Source organism: Xyrauchen texanus, chromosome 45, assembly GCF_025860055.1.
Source record: "Xyrauchen texanus isolate HMW12.3.18 chromosome 45, RBS_HiC_50CHRs, whole genome shotgun sequence".
Lineage (NCBI taxonomy): Eukaryota > Metazoa > Chordata > Actinopteri > Cypriniformes > Catostomidae > Xyrauchen > Xyrauchen texanus.
The window spans coordinates 20,397,468-20,420,383 of record NC_068320.1 but is presented as its reverse complement, the minus strand read 5'-3'; the positions used below and the strand labels follow the sequence as shown (position 1 = coordinate 20,420,383).

Below are 22,916 nucleotides of genomic sequence, written 5' to 3'. Positions count from 1 at the left end.
ATTACACCTTCCAAAATGGTCAGAAATCTAGGGGTAACCATTGATAACCAACTCAGTTTCACAGACCACATCTCAAAGACAGCACAATTATGTAGATTTTCACTACAATATCAGGAAAATTGGACCCTTCCTCTCTGAACATGCCACACAACCTCTTGTAAAGTCACTTGTCATTACTAGACTGGACTACTGTAACGCTCTCATGCGTTGCAGGTGATGCATGCGCAATTAGGCTCCTGCAAATGATCCAGAATGCAGCAGCACGTCTGGTCTTCAATGAACCAAAGAGAGCACATGTTCTTTGTCTCTCTTCACTGGCTGCAGGTTGATGCATGTATCAAGTTCAAGGCTCTAATGCTGGCATACAGAACAGTCACTGGGTCTGCTCCAGCATACTTAAAATCCTTTCTGCAGTGCTACATTCCCACCAGAAGCCTGCGGTCGGCTAATGTTGTACCAACACAAAGAGGCACCAAAACACTTACCCGCACTTTCGGTTTCATTGTACCATGTTGGTGTAAATACCATCCCAACTCCATCCATGAAGCTCACTCTCTGTCTTGAAAAAATTGATAAAAACACATCTTTTCCATGAGCAAAGTACAATATTGTAATGTACAAAATATATACTATATATAAATATTTATATATATACTTGGTGCACTCTAATCTGACTTGGATACTACTATTCTGGTGCTTTTCATACCACTGTCTCCTTAAGATGAATAGCTTATGATGTATTATTCCTCTTTTGTATGTCGCTTTGGATAAAAGCGTTTGCCGAATGAATAAATGTAAATGTCAACCTTTCTGACCCCATGAAATGACTCGACAAGCACAGTTTTCAGTGTTGTATGTTCCTAAATGAAATTGGGACAAGTCATTTCAAAGGGCTTGTCTCTTTGTTTTGTTTTTTAAAATGCCAATAGTCTTTAGTTTACATCACAGCCATGAACCATAACTTGCTACTTGTTATTGCTAGTCAAAGACAGGTGGTATTTGGGGAGGGGACAATCTCATTCTGGAGAGCATTTAATTGGACAAAGATTGTAATACTTCTTTCTTCTGTTGAAAACAAACAAAGGTTTTTAGAAGAATATTTCAGTTCTGTATGTCCATACAATGCAAGAGAATGATGTCCAGAGCTTTAAAGCTCCAAAACTCACATAAAGGCAGCATAAAAGTAATCCATATGACTCCAGTGGTTTAATCAATGTCTTCTGAAGCAATATTATACACGTGGATGAGAAACAGATACATATTTAAGTCATTTTGTACTATAAATCTCCTTTTTCCCATTCTGAAAGTGAAAGTGAAAATGGTGATTTATAGTAAAAAAGGATTTGAATATAGATCTGTTTCTTACCCAAAGTGATTGCATCACTTCAGAAGACATATATTAAACCACTGGAGTCGTCTGGAATACTTTTATGCTGCCTTCATGGTATTTTTGGAGCTTCAAATGTCTGGTCACCATTCACTTGCATTGTATGGACCTACAGAGCTAAAATATTCTTGTGAAAATCTTTGTTATTGTTCTGCAGAAGAAAGAAAGTCATACACATCTGGAACGGCATTAGGGTGAGTAAATTATGCGAGAATTAAAATCATTGGTTGAACTATTCTATATAGAGTTGAACAACATATAGTTAAAAAACCTAAATGTAAATCCAGTGTTTGTTTACGGCCCTTAAGTGTAACGGGGTTACGGGGCACTTGCTTTTTTTATTAGTTTACGTGAGATTACAGCCAATTGGAAGCTGTTTGTTTTTCGTCACCACTATGAATGTTCAGATAAATTGAAAGTCAATGGCAGGCTGTCAGTATAACATGCATGTGAATGTTTTGAATTGTGGCGTGATAAGTAATCTGGGTCAAAGGACTTTACACAGGAAATGTCGGAATTCTTTTGGAGGCGTGTCGATGTTGACAGGCAAGAACAAAGGCTTCAGATTGTGGAATAGGGAGGTTATCCGGTGGTGCTTTTCAGCTTTTTCCTCTGTGATGAGACTAATAGCTGTATCATTTATGTAACTACTGTCCAAACATTGCCTCCACCAAATGAGCCACAATATCAGTGTGGTTTAGTTGTACCCAGAGCCATCTCTATATGGCTCTGGTTGTACCTACTGTAAGCAATGATGAAGCATTACCAAGTTTCACTGGGTTTTGCAATGATATGTAACAGTCATCTGGAAAATACATCTTGCTTAGTATGCATTCAGCATACTTAGTATGCAGTGAGTCGAGATAATAACATAATTACCTGAACATTATTAAAAGGTTTGTACTAGAGACAGTTAGGGGGGCTCTGCCAATTACCAGAATATTGAAAAAAAAAAAAAAAAAGAATAAGACAATTGACAGTGTTTTCCGTTATAGGGGTGTAGTTACACACGCAATTATGAATGAGCACGCAATACGTTCAAGTATTCGTTCGCCACGCGCCCATCCCTATCCTCGCTGAGCTCACAGCGCATGCGCAGAGCACTGGCTGGGCACGGCACACTCGTACCGACAGTATGGCGGCGGGCTGCTGCTGGAGGGATGTTGCTGCTGTCGCCGCTGCCTTCACAATGTGATCGGAATACCGTTTGCCTGCGCAGAGACAACAGCCACAACCCGAGGCCGCTCGCCGTGAGCTCGATAAGATGACCAGGCTCGCCGATTACTTCGTCGTAGTTGGATACGATCTTGATAAGAGAGGTAAGACACACACACACACACACACACACACAGACAGACAGACAGACGAGAGAGAGAGAGAGAGAGAGATGCAGCGAGCGAATCTTCTCCCTTGTCTTCCCCTCCTCCCTCTGATCTGGTGTGCCGGATATAATGGAGTGTATTAGTCGCGTTTTATTCACGGTAAACACAACAGAAGGCGGAGGCTGAGGGAGGCGCGCCCGACCCAGTTGGTTCCTTTCCGGCACGGGCGATCTACTATCAGCCGCGGATGTCCAAGGCCTTTGGATCTTTAAACCCGAACCCGAGTGTTCATCTGCACTTTCATCTGGCCTTTTGCGCAATTCTTTTAGCTCCAATAAGAAGCTTGCGAACGGGAATATATCGTGGGTGTGACTTCTATTAGGGATTAATCAGTGCAACCTTTGCCACCAATGTTTGTGTTTTATTGGCACATATATGCTTGCTGAGTTGAACAGAAATCCAGAGGTTGCACCAGTGCATCCCAAAGCAATGCCAACGCACTATATAACATAAGTAGCATGGTAATGTTGTTGAAAACCAAGCCTTTTGGCTGTGCCTCAAAATCTAGTGAGCTGCCAACCTAGGCCACATATTCAAAGCAGCATAGGTGCTTGCACCATTTTTGGCATCCATATTTGAGGCATCATAAGTGCTTTCAAAATATTTTGTTATCATAGGTACTTGCAACATTTTTGGGCATTATAGGTGCTTAAGTTGAATAATTTTTGGCATAATATGTGCTTTAAACATTTCTGGGCATTATAGGTGCTTGCAAAATTTTTTGGCATTAATATTTTAAGCATCATATGTGCCTTCAAAATATGTGGGTATCAATAGGTGCTTGCAATATTTTTGGCATCCATATTGAGGTGTCATATGTGCTTTAAAAATATTTGGGTATCACAGTTTCTTGAAACATTTTGGGGCATTATAGGTGCTTAAGTTGCACCATTTCTGGCATTAAAATTTGAAGCGTCATGTGTTTTCAACATATTTTGCTGTCAATAAGCACATGATCCAATTTTGGCATCTATATTTGGGGCTTCATATGTGATTTCTAAATTTTTGGGCATCATAGGTGCCCATGATGCCCAAAATAGCTGACCAGAAATACTCAATACAGTCACTAGATTTTTAAAAACAGCTATGTTTTTATTGTTGTTGAACATTGTTCATTTTACTGGACATCGGGTGAACATTGAAGGGATTTTATATATTGCATTTAGCTGTTTCTGGTTATTTTGAAGAACTGTGATTTATTAACTCAGTTAACTGTAAACCTGTTTTGTGTCTCTCTTCAGGCTTTTTAGTGTGTTTTGTTATTAGGTGGTTAAGTGTTTTGGTTAGTGGCCTAGATTTGTACCATAGAAAAGCTGCACCATTGCATTCAAAGCAGTGTGAACTCATTGAATAACATAAGCAGCATGGCACTGAGACTTTGGCTGGGTCTAAAACCTAGCGAGCTGCCTGCCTAGACATATTAGGGAATAATTGGGCCTTGGAACATTTTAGGGCACCATAGGTGCCCATAATGCCAAAAAAAAAAAAAAAAAAAAAGAATTTGCTTCCCAGAAATGCTCAGTAGGTTTTGAGACATAGCCTTGTTTTAGTTTAAAAGTGTAACATTGTTTACCCCACCCCCCCCCACACACACACTCACAGTTTAGTGGCCTAGATTCATGCCATATAATGTCTATAGTGAGCATGTATTATTTACCAGCCCTCATACGAAGAAAGCAAGTTGCTAGGTTCTAACCTAACAGCAAACCTTTGAGGCCTTTATTTCGAGAGCTGCTTGCGTGCATATCTTATTTCTTATTTATGTCCCTTTATGAGGCAGACTCAAAAACATGAACATAGCGAGTTCCATTTTTATGGACTGTATCAGGGACCCATGAGAGGGAAATACACGTTAAATTACGTTATGTGCAATGGTCCGGTTCAAAAGTAAGGTTTACTTTGGTGGCCTGTAAGATGCAGCTATGTGCTTGTGGCCGTATGTGTACTCTGACAGGATGTTAAAAAGGCTGCATGCTCTGCAGAATGGCTTCCTTTCCTGTTTCTAGCCTGCCTCTGTGCTTCCACGCCGACGCACCAGCATCTGGTTAGCAGACCTTCTTGTTAACAGCAAAGGTGTGCGAGCAAACACAACTACGCCTTCCTGAATTTGGAGAGCTTGGGAGTTTTTTCTTTTTATGTCTTTTGAAATCCAGAATAGAAACACACAAAGTGATAAAAATAGCATTAAAATGCTCTTTGACAGCAGTAATTGTTCATTTCATAGAATGCATTGCTGTAATGCCGCAATCAAAATCTGTCTGGATGGTCCTGAGTTGAGCTGTTGCATGGGCAGTCCTGTGACATAATAATCCTGTGCCACTGCCCTGGAAGTGGCTTGACATCACATGCAAGTGTCAGATCTGAGAGTACTTAGTGCTCAGCACATGAGTGAACATGCTGTCTGGTTTCTGTCCCTTGACACATGACGTCTGTAGGATGTCTCACAACAAGTAAAGATTTTTACACACATTTTTTGTTTAAGGGCTTTTTTTTTTATAGCCGTAGCCTTGCGGTTAGCACACATATTCTGTCACATTCAGTACATTTATATACACTGTCTTTAAAAGTTTGATTCAGTCAGACTAAAACAATAATTAATCTTTTAAAATGTCATGTAAACGCTTTAGTCCAACTGAAATTGTTCCAGTCAGATTTTTGTAAAGTCAGAATAATAGACCAAGGTCATGCGATTGGTGCTTGGCTTCGTCCATACACGTCAATCAGACCACAACTGGCATCAGCATTTCGTCAGCATTTAGTTTTGATCACTCAGATGAAGTCTGTAGGTTTCATTTAATTAAAATGAACTAAAGCAACACAATTCTAGAACATTTAGTCATAACTTGATTTCATTGCGCTCTATTCGTTAAAATTTTTAGAGTTTACTTAATACATTTGAGTTGGGACTACTTAAATACATTTTGTGGTGTTAAGCATTGATGAAACTGGGCAGGGGATTTCCATTTCCCAGCATGCTCTGTATGAGACTCTATAATGAGAGTCAATGTTAAAATTAAATGTTACTTTGAGTTTTATCCCCCTTGTTAGGGTACTTGTTAATGTTTAATATTTTGTTATGTTGAGATTCAGAAGAGTATCAGTTATGTTGAAGTTTTGGGGGGTTATCATTATGGTGAAGAGTGGAGTTTGAGCTTACGATGAGGACTGGTAGATATCGCAGATGAAATTGATTACTCCATTGAGCAATTGCTGTTAACCATAGTTACTAAGTTACACTCTGTAGTGCTTCCAACCAATGTCTATTTAGCATACTAACATTGACTTTCAATAGTTATAACATAAAGAAACAAAAGAGATTATTTTGAGTTACATTGACGTGTCTAATTTTGTTTGGTTTACCCATTTTAAATATGGTTCATTCTTTGTTTGAGTTTAGATATAGTAATTTTAAGTTAAGAAAACTCATTTCAAACATGTGGAACCACTGTCCTTGATTGAGTCAAGTTCAGCCATATTCAGCCAAATTCTGCTATCTTTTTGAGTGTAAGCAAAAACCCACTATAGCTCTATCAACTATAACTGTAAATGTACTGAGTGAGCTTTGGTGCTCATATGGGCAATTTGATTTTGAATATTGCTTGCAAGATTTCCCAGTCCTGTTCCTCCCACTTTTCCCCAATATTTTTTGTCTCCTCTTTGCTGTACTTGTATATAAAAGTAGCAGGTAAGGTAAAAAGTATGTGCATGTTAAACCATGTTAAACACATGGCTGTGAGAACTGTCATATCCCTGAAAACATGTTTTAAATGTGATGCTGGAGTTCTTTCATTTGTTTTTCATTGAAGGTCCTTGCCTTCACACCCACACGACTAGAGCTTTTCCATTTGATTACCTTGCCTTAGTTTTTTGTTTACCATTGCAGAATACTTCTAGCTAATCTGGGGACCATGTCCTTGTTTCGGATGATTTGTTCTGGTCTCCATCAGCCATGCAACCCACAGTGTCAAGTTTCTTCAGCCCTTATTTCCTTCTAGAGCCAGAATGGCTGCATCAGTGTTGGGGATTGAGCTGTCAGGGTGGAGTCACCCAATGTGTGTTGTGAAACTATGCAACAACCTTGCTTTGGCCAGCTGATCTGGAGACACTGTGAGGAGAGCAGGGGAACTATGTTGAATAGGATTATCTGGCTGTTTAAAAACAGGAAGAGGGAGTTGAGACTCTAGGGAGAAGACATGACTGAGGGAGAATCTAGATTGTCCTCAGTGTTAGAGTGAGAAAATGGACGTCCACAGTTTGGGGTGGTTCCCCCCCTCAATTGAAAGCAAAGAAGTAGACATCCATGGAAATGTATTTTGGGGTTCAGCGTCCAGCCCCCCTCCTTCCCCCTTCCCCATTCTCTCTGTCTGTGTCTTTCGCTCTCTCACTCTTTCAAGCTTTTCTTGGGAGGAGCCCCGACTGAAAACAGAGAGACCCTAAACAAAAGAGGAGAGCGTTTGTTCTGTTGGACTCTCTGTCAGAGTTGGCTCTGGCAGTCTTTTTTGTTGTTTAATCCCTGCCTGCTGTTGAAGATATTTGTTAAAGTGATTATGTGCGTTATAAAAAGCTGCATTTTGTGCATTAATAAGTTATGGCCTTCTAATCAACCACCTTAAATACTTAATTACATTTTTTTATATGTTCTAAAATAATGAAAATGATGCTTGCAAAACTTGCTGCCACAATGCTAGGGTATTTTAGGTGGTTGCTGAGGCATTGCTATGCAGTTGCCAAGGTGTTCTGGATGGTTGCTTGGTGCTTACTTAGTGCCCAACTCAGAAGAGTCCACCCCCAGTCTTTATGATATTCTGTTCCCTATATGAGTGATAATAAATCTCTTTTAGGGCTCGTGTTTTAAATAGTAGGTTAAAATGAGGAGCTTAGCAACAGCGGCTCGCCTATAACAGTTCTGCCCTCTGTCTGCTTATGTAAACGCACTGACTCAGCCGGACGTCTAGAAATATTCGCCAATAGAGCACAGATTCTTATTCATGAGGAAGAATGGACTGAAGGGGGCCATGGCGTGATACGTCGCCCGCTCTGTGTTACCATGACATCCCATTTCTGGTCAGCGTGCTGGACTATTAACGGCTCTGTGCCGATTAAAGGGTGACTGGGGCTGTGAATACAGAAGCCTGGTGCCCAGGCCTGCAGCGTATGGCTGCAAAGCTCTGATGGCCAGCTGGAGGATGAATACTCCTCATTTATGTGGCAGACGAGGGGCTAGAGGGCAATGGAGACTGCCCTCATTCTGAGAGACACAGGGGCTCAGTAAACACACACACAATTTTCATTCCTATTTGTCTTTGAAATGGTTTTGGTGCATTTGTTTGTTTGCGTATGCACAGTGACTTATTGTACGAGGAGAAAAATTATATGCACATAGTATACATTTATGTGTATATATATATATATATATATGTGTATACGTATATTATCTAATGCAATGACATGCATGACATTTTTAAGTGTGGTTTAACTGTCCAAATGATTTTAGGGGCCACTGTATATTTGAGACTGCCTGTTTTTAGTTTCATTTTTAATGTGGTGAACTCACATGACATACTGTTGGCCTGCCGTTCTACTTTGAATGCACGCACACATACAAAATAATTTGATCAAGGTTTGGACTGTGGTAAGCAGTGACTAGTTGGTGGCTTTTTGTGTGCTCTATATCCAGGGGTCCTCTGGGTCAACAATCAGCTTCTTCTGCAGGGACAAGGAGCTCAGGGCAGGATGGGGGTAGGGAGCTATCTGTGGCCACCAAGCTTTCATGGTCTTCCTTGGTATTTTGGGAATGCAGCACTCTCCCCCTCCCCAACCCTTCGGGTGGAAGCTCAAGATAGAGTTCGCTACATGCCTAGTTGTTTCGGGATAGTAATTCTTCTAAATCTGCTTTTCTTTCAGTGGTGACCTGCTGGATTATATTTTGGGGTTTTTGTCATTGTGGCTGTTGGATTGAGACGCAGAGGAGTGAATTATAATCTGGCGTCCCACCCTTTCTGTCTTAATCTCGGTTTCAGACGCAGCCCACTCTTTCTTTTGATTGGTCGAATGCATTGCTGCTTATTAGTCCATGGTTAGAGGGAAAACTTAATTCAAAGTCAAACAAGACCAAAAATGTTAGTGTTTTAACTGGGGCTGCACAATTAAAATAATAAATAATTGAGATTCCAATACAGTTGCCACATTTATCTTAGATAAGTGTTGATTACAGCAGTCCATTTTGGTGTTCTCATGTTGTCAACATTTTCTATTTTATTTAAAAAATTTGGGTGATGCTTTGAAAGGCAGCGTCCAAATTAATAAGTTTTTTTTTTCAAAACGCATCTTTTCTTCTACATTTTGGCCTTCCGTCCACACTGAGATGGTGTTTTTGATTGCTAAAACAGGAGCTTTTTGAAAATGCTCTTAGCAGATTTATAGAAGAATATTTCAGCTCTGTAGGTCCATACAATGCAAGTGAATGGTGACTAAAACTTTGAAGTCCAAAAAGCACATTAAGTCAGCATGAAAGTAATCCATACGACTCCAGTTGTTTAATCCATTTCTTCTGAAGCGATCTAAAGCGATCTGGGTAAGAATAGACCAAAATATAACTCCTTTTTAACTGCACGATCATGATTTCAAGCTCTATTACACTTCCTTGTGCTTGATGCATACACCGAGTACTAGATGGTGCTAGGAAGTGTAATCGAACTTGAAATCATGATCGCCAAGGAGACTGCAGATGTCAAGATGAGAAATCGTAAAGCCTTAATATAACATGTGAAAGTGAAAAATGTGGGACAGTAATATTGTAATATTTCCTACTATACTTTTATTATAATATAATAGCAATTCAGGTTTGCTGGGCTCCACAAACAACAGTGAAATGGGTCAACTAAAGTTGACCAAAAAGAGAGAGATTTTAAGTATTTGTAAATAGTTTGGTTTTTAAAATATAATTTTTCATGTCATTCATAATATTTTTAAGCCTTAAAGGAAATTATACAGTATATCCTTATTTAAGTATTATTCCAAGGTAAATATGAATAATTGACTTCTTAAGGTGTATGAAGCACAATGACAATTTTGTCACACAAAATCTTTGACTTTCATTTTTGCATTTCAAAGGGTTTTTCCTCCACCATAAACAGCGTGGCCTTTGTCTGTGTTTGTTAGCTTTGCAGCCATCTATATGCTACAAAATAAACATTAAGCAGACATATGCATTTCAAACATATCGGATTTCTCTTCTGGAAAAGTAGACAAAAAAAAATAGGAATAACTAGAATGAGAATATTCCTATTTGTTTGTGAAGGAAGTGGCTGAATTTGATTCAATTTGAGAGCATCTTCATTGCTTTAGTCCATGGCACTAGCTGTCTAGTGTGGTTTTCAAGGCTGTAACATAAACTAAAAGCAATTGCTATTTAAGATTTGGACAAACCCTTCGATATTTCCCTTCCCAACGGTCTGTCACTATTGTCAAAACGGGAAGGAAAATGACACTCGACAAACCATTTCATGGTATCTACTATGCTGCTACTCTGTTTTACTAATGATGTATGATGCACTTGGTCTTAATACATGTACATGTTGTTTACCTCGCTTGAGTTCCCAGGGCTACTAATCTCTTGAGTAGACTCTAAACACAGTTCATAGCCACATGTCTGCTGTCTTACACTCTCTTGGCCAGGCTGAATTAAACGGACTTACGCTTGGTCTAATTTCACTACTACTTTCCATATGATTTCCAAACCTTGTTGGAAAGCTCAGAATTTTTGCTGAGGTAGAATGGCTAACCAGTGACACCAGCATTATGTAAGCAAAAGGAGTGGAAGTGTGTTCTCGTCACCACTTTCAGTTTACTTTTAAGGTTTCATTTATAAGTCACAGACTGAGCTTTAGTTCATTTTAAAGATTAATTATTGATGCAACTAGATGTACACGTTACCTAACGTGTACCTGCTTATATCTTGGTTGTTGTTGTGATAAGATTGAACTTAGTTAAATATATGAATGTGTGCTAGTGTATGTGTTTCAGTACTGGTAGCCTATGTCATGCAGACATCTGAAACGTGTATTTATCCTTGTTAGGGTTTGGTGATACAGATAGAAATCTCATCTTTTTGGCAATATTTAATATATATCTCAATATTTGGCTTTTTAAATCCAGAAGAACCATTATTTCAACCATACATCCATTATAGCCATTAAATAAATTCACCATGTTCAATGCCAGAAGTAAAATATAGTAAATATCTAGTCGTTTTTTTGTGCCTTTTTTTTCTTCTTCACTAAATGTAAATTAATAAATTATATTATGATATTATTTCAGGGCTTGACAATATGGGTTATCATATGCTTGTCCATCGGACAAGTAAATTGATCATTCACTTGTATGGGTAATAGTTACTTGTCCGGAGAGAAAAAAAGGAAATGTTTTCAACTGTGGTGCAAATATAATTTTTTCAGAAGCAATATTCTCATCAATATTCTTATTCAGTCTCTTGTTTTCCAGCAAGACATGATACAATGATTCATGTACCAACTTACATTAACATTTATTTGCAATCCACCTCCGAATTTCATGCCTAGTTTGTAATAAGTGAAACTTAACCTAGGCTATATAACAAATATTGCGTTACTGATGTTTTAATCGGGCTGCTTGTCTGGTTGGACAAGTAAATTTCTCTTTCACTTTCCTGTTTAAAAATCCACTTGTCCCAGACAAGCGTTAATGTTAATCCCTGTCTTATGAGTTTCAGTTATGTGCACCAATGTCCTAACTCTCTCATACTTGTAAGTTGTGAAAAAAAGAAGAGATTGCAAAATTACATTTCTTAATTTGGTTTTAAATGTTTCTTAATTTTATTTCACCATCGTAATCATTGCAGTTGGTTTGCGCAATATACAGGTGCATCTCAAAAAATTTGAATATCGTTGAAAAGGAGCCCCGACCAAGTATTTTGTGCATAAATTAACATACTTTTCAGAAGGTCGACATTTCTGTATTATAAATTCTTTATTCTAATATTTTGAGATATGCCTGTATATTATTCAGTATATTCCTCTGTGTGCCTGTATGTGCAAAAGTGTTTATCCATAATCTAAATACAACTTTCTTTTAGGTAAATTCATGTTTCATGCCTTGACAGTAGTTTGTGTTCAAGTTTTTGAAAGCCTCTTACAAAGACCAGTTCTAAAATGCACTACAGCTTGTCCCCTGAAAACAAGAATGCCTGGTCTAAAATAGCAAAACCACCAAGTCTTTGCATAGAAAGGACCACGGTTTCACACATCAATTTCGTCACTGTGGCTGAGAAAACTAATCTAAAATGTCAGGGTTTATAAAACTGTGCGCTGATTATTTAAATTTTTTAAAAGTAGAAAGCGACATTGTATTTCCAGAAGTAAGAAGGTGTTTTGTTGTGCTCTAAAAAAAGAAATAAAAAAGAAGTGGGGAAATAGTGTTGAGGCTCGAGTATTTCCTCTTAAAAAAGAAGCCCGAGCTGAATGCGGTTGTGGGACGGGTGGTTGCTGTCGTTCAGGAAGGATGTGAGTTTGTTGAAGAGCTTTGGGCACAGAAAGAAAAGAAAACGTCATTCACGGTATCCCCGAGCAACAGATTTTGGCAGATGTAGTTCCACGATTCTCTCAATGCAAGTCCACCCAGAACAAGCAAACCACGGCCAGTCCAGGCCTGTGAGCTCAGACCAGAATCGAATGCATATTGTTGGTCTGCTTTTAATTAGTAAAAGGTGATTTAAGCCACTTACTCACTTGATTTTAATCTTATATCAGAAACAAACTAGACCTATTCTGAATGATAAGTATAATTATGATCTGATTTCTGATAAAGTACATATGCCTCTATGATCAATAGCTGCTTGGACGATATATCAAACGCCCTGTCTGTTATATTATCTAGGAATGATTCATGTAACGTAATAATGTTAATTTATAATTATTTGATTTAGATTTTTATAGTTGCTGAAAATCGAAAATGGCTTGCCGGACTCCTAAAATCTATTTCTTATGTTCTCTCACATGCCCTATGCTTTACATTCTGACACATTTAACTATGGCCTCGCAGGTTGTTGCAGCCATAGCAACAAAGTATTTTGACAATATAAGTTGCTGGCCATAGGAGCAGGCTGTGGTTTTATGGTTTTTATATGGGGCCAAGTCTTTCTCCGTAATCCAGACCTACACCTCAACTTTTAAAGCGACAGCCATGCAGTTTAGGCCACATTCTTTGCACATTTACAGGGGACTATTATAACGTGACCTAGTCACATTACTGAATTTTAAGTACATCTCACTTTGTGAGCAAAGATGCTTGTTTTGACCTGCCCTACCCACACACACACACACACAAACGACTCGCAACCACGCTGCATGTCTGTTCCCTTTCCCAAGCTGCATGACAGTTACTTCATAAAGCTCCGTCTGCATGTTAAGGAAGTTGGCCTAACCACATACTCAAGTTGCACTCTTGGTGATTGACACATGAATGCCACAAATGACTTCTCTGCTATGTTTTAGAGTTGTCAAAAGAGTGTCCTGCGTTGGTTTCCACATTATTGAATTAATCGTGTGATTTATGGCCCTCAATGGCTCCTTTCATCATATCACATGCCTCCAGTTTCACTTCACCTGCTTTGGAATGAGTAGTGGGACAGTGTGTCTCGTGGCATCTCTCTCAGATCCCTAATGGAGGAGGTGGAGCTGAAATTTCCCTATTAATAATTTGATACTAGACTCTCTTATGAGCCACTAAAGCAGAAGTGCTTTAAAATTTTGACATTATTCAATGAATGCATTTTTACATGAACACCAATAAGCTGAAAATCTAAATCAGCTCACCCTGTTTCAGAGAAGGAAAAAAAAATACTTAGATGTTTAGTAAACCACCCTTTTCCCTGATTAAAGAATGCAGTTTAAGGCATTTACTTGAGCATATACATTGTCAGGTTATTAAGCATAATCGGTATATTATACACATTTATACAACTGGCTACAAAAAAGATGACTACCTTATGATGTATTCACATTTAACAGAGCTGATGGTAATGATTAGCATTTATGCAATGGCTGAAACTGTGGTTTCTATCAAGGGAACTGTGTGCCAGGGTCATAGCTCTCATAGTTCAGGCCCATTAATTTGTTTGAACTTTTGACTATAAAGAGATGTTAAAAGATGTTTTGTAAGTACTTTAAAGGGCCCCATTAAATGACTGGGCATATTAAATGACTGAATGGTGTGGTGAAGTGGATAAGGCTTATGGCTGGTTCAATCCTAGCTTGGCTTGAACCTTTCTGTCCATTAGCACTTAACCACAAGTTGTCTCTAAAATACTTTAAGTTCACGTTACTGTTTTGTGTTTCCTACAGAATTATTTGCTGCAGTGGTTGCGTACTACAGTACATACCAAGCAAAACAATACTATTTTTCTATTATTAAAAAACATTTATTACAGCAAAACACTTTTGTGAATGTTTATCTGTAACTACACATCATAGAGCTGGATCAATATGATTGGGTAAAAATATAGATTTTTTCAATGAATCTCGATCTTCATTTGAACAATCCCAATATCAATAGTTAAAAATCCCAAGATCTTTAAAGAGTTGAAAATGTTCTTCTGTTTTGGTTGTGTTGATTATTACATATATCTGGTAAATAAATTGCTATTTAACCCTGTTTTTTTATCTCATCTTGAAGTCTTGTATGTCCAAATCTATCTCACCATCTCTGGTATTTTATAGATTATCTGAGCACATTCTCGATGTCCACATACTTTACTATTCAGGCTCGCCAGGAGCCAAAATCTCATGTGGTGCAATTTATTTAGTTGTGGTGCAAAGTTTTGGTTGTCTGGTCCCACAAATATAAAATAATTATTGGTGGATTTCGTTAATATGCCGTTTAAAAGTAAATAATTCAAGGTAGGGCTGCACAATTAATTGAAAAACGAATCGCAATTACGATTATGTAATCGTGAAAATTGCAGATTACAGCGTTCAATTTATATCTGCTCCGGTTGAGTCAATGGTTTCTATTCACAACGTGTTTTTGCAGTGGTTGAGAATTCTAACCAATCACTAACATGTCCGTTGAGCAATGAAAGGGCAATGGCCAATCAGAGCCGCTTGGAGTAGTCCTACGTCCTATCTGTAATGACAACTGATTCTAATGCGCAAGTTTTAAACCATCTGAATTGATTTATTTCTATAGCGGCTTTCACAACACAAGGAATGCCCAGATGCTTCCTTTATGTTCTAGCTATGTTCGCGCAACACACAAAAATGAATTCTGAAGAAACATCACATGACACTTGAAAAGAAGCTGTACAATAAAAGTGAAAAGCACTTCGTAATTATTTTGGATTTATTGGATATTGCACCGCTCGCTTTGAACATAGATGTTAAATACACTGCAAATGAGCAACACGACAAAACTAAAATGCTCCCGTTCTAATCAAGGCACAGACTCTTGTAAATAATTGATTTCCGTATGCTGATTAGACAGCTTATTTTTTAATGAACATTGTGTGGAGCATCATGGAGCTTGCGTCGAGATGCAGATTGAGCAAGCTCATGATGCTCCACACAATATTCTAGTTAACCTGCATTGAGTGACAGCAGTCATTGTAATGGGAGAGTTTGTCGCATTGCTCGATTTCGGTGTACAATTTATTAATGTAATAACGGTTTTGTTTTGTCATGTTAATAAGTAGGCCGATGTGAATTTGATTTGTACAAAATAGCAAAAAAGTTATTCAGCTTAACTGCTCTAATTGTGTTTTGGAGGTGTAGCCAACATAAAGAATATGGCATGAATAGCATATTTCAGGAATCACCGTCATTGTATCACGTCTGCTCTATTAAGACCCATTTGCCATGCAGCTGGTATTGGTAGATTTTACATTTTCATGAATCGCACAAACTCCGATCGCAAATTATTGTTTTTAATTTCCAAAGTGCAACCACTGAGGCCAAAAATGATCTAATGATGATCTTACATGAACAAGATCACCATTGAAGATCATTCTAGGATGAATGGACCCTGTCTAGCCACCTAACGGCTTACTGAACGCAGTAACTTGGTCGATTTAATTAAATAAATAAATAATTCAATTTATTCTATACTATAGATATCAATTTAAAATATTTTTTATTTGCCTTACCTTAACAAAAATTATTACAATATAAATTACAATACAATAAAATGCTTAAAAGAAACCTGAAATCTGCTTCTCTGAAGAACCACATGGTTGCTTACTTGGTGACGTCATGGTAATTTAATATTTTAATTGATATTAATAATCGCAATTACAATATCAAGAGCAATAATCGACAATTATGATTTTTGCTATAATCGTGCAGCCCTAATTCAAGGCTTATTTGGCCTCCATAAATGTCTGCTGTGCTGACCCATTTTCCATTCCCCAGGATTTTAGAAGGTTTGCAACTTGCATTGACTGTGATTGGCTTCAGATTTGTCCTCCGCCCAGTGCTCACTTGATTTAATTCCATGCTTTTTGTTTTCTCCCCAGACTCCAAAAAATGAGGTCAGAATACTCCTTTGATTTGTCCAAAGCCTCGTGTGAAACTTGATGGCATGCACATATTACATTTAAATGTGATCAAGTTAATTTGCATTTGTGCATGTGTTGATAACTTCTGTTTTCATCGAGTGTGTGCGCACAAGCTCCTGTGAGCCTTTCACAATGTTCTCTTCTGGGGGATTCTTAAGAATGTGAGCTCAAGTTTGCAGACTCAGCTGTTATCTTGGAGCACCAGAGCTCTGGAATCGGAATGAGTGAACTAGTGTTCCAAGAACACTGTATCTGTGTCTCTCCTTCACTCTTCCAATCACTTTTACTTTCATTCTCAGATAGAGAAAAAGAGGGTGGGGTGGGAACGAAATTAAGTTTGATATTTTCTGTAAACATGTTAGAAGCCTCAAAAATTGGTTTGATGTTGCGGCTGTGATCTTGGCTGCGTTTCATTCCTTGGCCACATGGCTGAATTTTTTTTTATTAGGGGAAAATGAAACCAGTCCAGATTGTACACACTTACTCAGCTGTGATAATATGCCATTTGCAGTAAATGTGGTCTGAGTGTAGAGTGATGAATGTTGGACTTATTCACTTCCTACAAGCTCTGGTAGCAGGCCAGATCTTTCTGCGAATATCACTTAAAGTTGGTTCCTTTACTGCACTGCAGCTGTGCGTATACAGGCCTGTTAACCAGCCTTCTAAAACTTTATCTGACCCAATCTCTGGAAAGATAAATGAAAACTCCAGGCTGTGCCATCTAAAGATAATTTTCACAGCAGGCTTATTTTGGTAGCACACAATGTTGTGAATAGCCTCTATTGTGATCCCTGTATTTTGGACAACTTCCAAAATAAGTTCAGGTATTAGTTTGCCTTGCATAAAGATGAATTGCCTCTTCTTTTTTCCAGACTGTATTCTGCCTTGGGACGTGCAAAATGTCATATCAATATCTTCTAGTCGGTTGGTTGCCTAAACAACTTGTGGACTAATCAGCCTTAAGGAGGCCATGTATACTGGAATTAGGCTGGATTTTCCTGACCCTGATCGAATGTTTTTTTAATGTTTTTTTAATTTTCAGGGGTTGTTTATATAAGACGCGTTCTTGCATTGAGATACAACTAGATGGAATGCAATTTAATGGAACCAAATGCAGGGGTTTTCGAGATGCGTTTTTAAAGTTAGAGTAATTTTGACAATACCATCTTAACGCAACAATTGTGGAAGGGCTAAAAAAACGCGCGATGTGCAATGCTTCAGGCAAAGACTTGCTTCTGGTTGTGTATGCATGTGTCCATATGAATTTATAGACTTATCAGAGAGAGTTTTGGCATGCAAAGTTTCTAGCTAAAGTAAAGCACCCTGTAGGCATGCTAATTAAAGCAACGACCAAAAAATTCTATCAGCACACGACTTAAAGCAACGTCACTAAAATATAAAAACAAACAAAAATACATTTGCGAATCGCTTTGTCTGTTTGTAGACAAGTCGACCACTGTGGCCCATCCCTAAACGCTACTTCAAACCTACCGGCTTCTTTTAGTTTGCTTAAAAAATTGTATGAAATGCAGTTATTTTTGATTTGCAAAGGTGGTTGTTTGCCGATATTTGTCCTGTTCCCCTGGCGATGTACTCCTAGCACATTCCTGAAATTCTTAAGCTTGGAGAAATTAATTTTTTTTATTGTGGGTGTGTTTTGGTGTGACATGACTTTATTTAGTTATATTCCTCAACAAACTAATTTTAAAACGACTCCATACGTAGTATAAACCCAAGCTTTGTTCGCCTAGGGGGCTTTTGTTCATTTAGGAGAAAATATGTGGATTCTTCTATAGAATAATCTCTACTTCATTCTGCCCTCGGTAAACAAACAATCTTTATATAGTTACAGTCCAAAACCACATTCCACCCGCCTATCATTCATCTTATATGGACTCTATGGATATAAATGAAAGGACTCATTAAGGATTCATACTAAATTTGCAATAATTGAGTTACCTTTTTCAAAGGAGATCATAGTCATCTCCATCTGTGCTAGCTAGCCTACTCAGTGTTTGTTTTTCTTAAATTATATTTGTCATCTAACTTTTAATATAATAACTAGTAGGTGGGCTTTGTTTTCATATTAAGGAGTGGGTTGGGAAACAAAGTTTATTTGGTGGCGCCCACGCCTCTCATACCAACACAATCCCAGAATCCATCATAATTTATGGCTCACCTGAGTCACGCTGGAGTAAACATTGCTTTCTTCTAATGCAAGAAGGAGGGAGTGGCTGTTTACACCTAGTTTTATTTCAGACCCATCATCCACATGCACCTTACGTCACTTTTGTACGTGTAAACCTGCACACAGACACGTGAGGTTTTGTGTGGGAAACACAGTCACTGAATACTTTAAAGGGTGCAATTTATCATCAGCCATCTCTCTTTCACATCTTCTGTCTGTTTATTTTTGAGCTACTGATCATCACCCTATTATAGCCATGAGACTGGTCAGTACAGGGCTGCTTCTGCATATCTTATTTATACTTGGTCTAAATTATCTCAGGCTGGAATCCCATGATTTCTCTGCATTGAGCATGATCTTGCACACAAACCCTCCCTGTGTTCTACTAACAGGCTGTCTACTGTATTATACTGTACTTCACTATAGGGCTGAAATGATTAGTCAATGTTTTCAACAACGTCGACAATAAAAAATAATTGTCGACAAAATGTTCTGTCAAAATGTAATTTGATAACATTTAATGTTAGATGAGATCAAATTAAATTAATAATGGCGCGAGAGGAGCACTGCTGCTATAATAATAAGTGGAGCCGGAGCTGCCGCTCGGCTTAAGGAAAACTTTTGTGTCGAGCGTCTTTAAAGGAAACATTCCTGGCTTTACATGTTTTAATGCAGTTATATTTAATGCATTATAGCTTAAAGTTCAAATAATAAGGAAGTAGGTCTTGTAAATAACTACAAACTCCGAAGCTGGCATTTCTCTGTGCGGTCAGCGCCTCTATGAGATGCGCGAGGTGGCCTGATCTAAGGGGGTGAGATTGAAACTGCACCCGACTGAGGCACACTGTCATGGGGATGCTCATCCCTCGAGCACGCACGCTTAATGCAGCTAGATTATAACGTGATGGCTCGAGACTTATTGAATCATATTATATGTGTCACTGTGCATTTCTTATCGGGAAGAAAATTGGCAATACGCAGCTTTAATTAGACACAGCAACAAAATACGTTTTTGGCTTGTTTTACAATATTATTATCTAAAATCCTTAAAAACAACGTACATTTACTTTAGCAGCTATACTGCAGAAGAACAATTTGTTATCTGAGAATGTTGAATATAATATTAAAAATGATAATATTTTAAAATGTCAAATTCCTTTAAAAAAAAAAAAAGATTCATTCATCTGAGAAGCAGCATATAAGATATTTAGATTTGCTTTTAGAGAATAGATCTTGAATATAAGTATATTTTGTCTTTACTGCGCTCGCAGAAGTATAACCAAGTGAACAAATACACTTATATACAAAATACACTTATATTTGTCTCTTAAAGCAAGTCTAAATATCTTATATGATGCTTCTCAAGTAAATGTATCTTGTTATAAGGATTTTTAGATTTGTTTTTTGGTGAATTTATTTACTGAATTAAATGTAATAAATAAAATGTTTTTCCTTTAATTCAGAGAATGTCATTTAGAGGTATTTTTAAAAGATGATTTTGGCCTCTTCATTGTTAGCAAGCACGTTTAATACAACCTTTTAAGTCAGGGCACTGCTAATCATTGTAGTAATCACCCGAATAGTCAAATAATTGTTCTAATAATCATTAGATTGGTTATCAAAATAACCGTTAGTTGCAGCCCTACTTCACTATTGTAGCTCAGTCAAGCGCGCGCGTGTGTGTGTGTGTGTGTGTGTGTGTGTGTGTGTGTGTGTGTGTGTGTGTGTGTGTGTGTGTGAGCGTGTATTTATCACTTTGTGGGGACCAAATGTCCCCATAAGGATAGTAAAACCCGAAATGTTTGACCTTGTGGGGACATTTTGTCGGTCCCCATGAGGAAAACAGCTTATAAATCATACTAAATTATGTTTTTTGAAAATGTAAAAATGCAGAAAGTTTTCTGTGAGGGTTAGGTTTAGGGGTAGGGTTAGGTTAGGGGATAGAATATAAAGTTTGTACAGTATAAAAACCATTATGTCTATGGAAAGTCCCCATAAAACATGGAAACACAACGTGTGTGTGTGTGTGTGTGTGTGTGTGTGTGTGTGTGTGTGTGTGTGTGTGTGTGTGTGTGTGTGTGTGTGTGTGTGTGTGTGAGTGTGTGAGTGTGTGAGTGAGTGAGTGAGATACTATATCTGATAAGATTTTCAAGGGGGAAGAATTATTTTCTTTTTGAGTTATATCAGTGCTGTACATTTGAAAGTTGGCCTGAGAGTGTGTTTATCCTGTTGATTTGTGTGCGAGTAAGCATGTTTTCTGATTTGTGTGTCGGGTCTTGGGAGATGTCCCAGGCATTGTTTGTTTTATAGTGGGCCTGTTCATGGTTTTGTTTAGCTGATGAAAGGCCACAGAGAACTGTTCCCTTTCTCTTCACATATTGTGATGTACTCAACATGACTTATTACATTGCTATCTACTATTTGGACCCTGGTTCTGACTGAGCCCTGATACCTCAGAATTATTATATTTATTTCATTTTTATAAACAACTACATGAAACCTGGCTTATGCAGTTTTTAAGCAGCTGTATACTGTATTAAATGTAGAAACACATTTCTTGCTTTGATCTTTACAAAATATAGACATGTAAATGTGCAGATTACATATCTATGTACATGTCAGACAGACATCTTGGGCTGCTGCATTATGTATTGTTCCTGTGTTTTTCATATACATTAGCCTTTTAAAAATAATATATCACAATATATTTATGATAATAACAATACTGTATAATGCATCATATTTTTTCATTATGTGAAGACTTGCTGGCCAACTCAAAAGAATGCTCAGAAAGTACGTCTCCATTCCTTCAGGTTATCTTAATTCATGACACGTTACACATGATCATGATTGATTATTGCTTTCACGTTCAAGTACTCGAGTAGTTGTGTCCATTCATTAATGTATTTGGGTGTTTTTCAGTTATAATGTCCATTTTGCTTACATATAAATGACATTCTCTCTCAGCTAATGCTGTTTATTATACAAGGACCTTATAACTTCGCATATTACGAAAATATTAATTGAACACATTTTATTTAATCATACTTTTTCATAATTTTAACATTTAGTTTTCTTTTAAATTGACAAATTCCATGGATTCCATAAATAAATATGATCTTGAAATTGCATCTATTTTATTGCACATACTGTATACAGTATATACATTGATCAGCCACAATATTAAAACCACCTGCCTAATATTATGTTCGTACCCCTCATGCCGCCAAAACAGCGACAACCTGCACCACAGTTGTACAAAGTGGTTATCTGAGTTATCGTAGACTTTGTCAGTTTGAACCAGTCTGGTTATTCTCTGTTGACCTCTCTCATCAACAAGGCGTTTCCATTCACACAACTGCCTCTTAGTGGATGTTTTTTGTTTTTGGCACCATTCTGAGTAAACTCTAGAGACTGTTGTGCATGAAAATCCCAGAAGATCAGCAGTTACAAAAATACTCAAACCAGCCCATCTGTCACTAACAATCATGCCACGGTCGAAATCACAGAGATCACATTTTTCCCCATTCTCATGGTTGATGTGAACATTAACTGAAGTTCCTAACCCATATCTGCATGATTTTATGCACAGCTGCCACACGATTGCTTGATTAGATAATTGCATTGATAATTTTTTTTCCAGATGGTATATTTATATATATGGATGAAAGGATCTCAGTGCTAAACTTCTTTGGCACTATACCACTTAATCACTAGAAAGTTACATCTGAAAATTTACAACTTGCGCCACACACACATGCAGTGGAGAAAATGTCAGAAAGAAGCGAGGGGGTCTGACATAAGTGAGTGTTTGTGTGTGAGTTAAAGCAGTGTTTCTCAACTGGTGGGTCGCAGGTCTATTTGGACTGGGTCGTGGACAGCAGGGAAAGAACAATGCCATGGTTCTTCCATTTGAAGATATTTTGGCGGATGCCCAAGTGATGGCCTATTTAGGACTGCCGAGGCAGACTTAATGATAATCTCGCAATCAGCTAAAGACTTTTCATCTGCACTTTTAACGGAACCAGCTTGCGATCATGATCTGCTCTGCTCTCTGATGTGCGCGTGGAACAACCGGGCTTCCCTCGATTATGCGGAGCACAGACCTCAAAACTGATGTGACCAATTTAATTTCTATTGAGACTTTTCTAGTTTAAAGCATTACAGAGGAAGTGAAGTCAAACCTCTCAAACAACTAATGTAGGTTCAGGTACTGAAATGTAGTCTCACACTCCATAGTAAAGTATTCACGGATGGATCCAAAACTGATAACCGTGTGTCAGCAGCAGTAGTGATTGGAGACCAACAATATGGCAGAGCAGAGGTCTATCTTCACAGCTGAGGCCGAGAGCTTTTACTGGTAATGGAAAACAT

At 38.0% G+C, this 22,916-nt stretch overlaps 1 protein-coding gene across 5 annotated transcripts in view; it reads left to right on the top strand.

The window, feature by feature from the left end:
* Positions 1 to 2,509: 2,509 nt before the first annotated feature.
* The window catches only part of LOC127637416 (myotubularin-related protein 5-like), a 67,342-nt gene continuing 46,935 nt past the window's right edge, over positions 2,510 to 22,916 (top strand). For all 5 annotated transcript variants that reach the window (XM_052118458.1, XM_052118456.1, XM_052118455.1 and 2 more), the window contains exon 1: positions 2,510 to 2,706. In XM_052118458.1, coding sequence (XP_051974418.1) covers positions 2,652 to 2,706 — 55 coding nt within the window. In that variant the 5' untranslated portion in view covers positions 2,510 to 2,651. The remainder of the gene's footprint in view (positions 2,707 to 22,916) is intronic.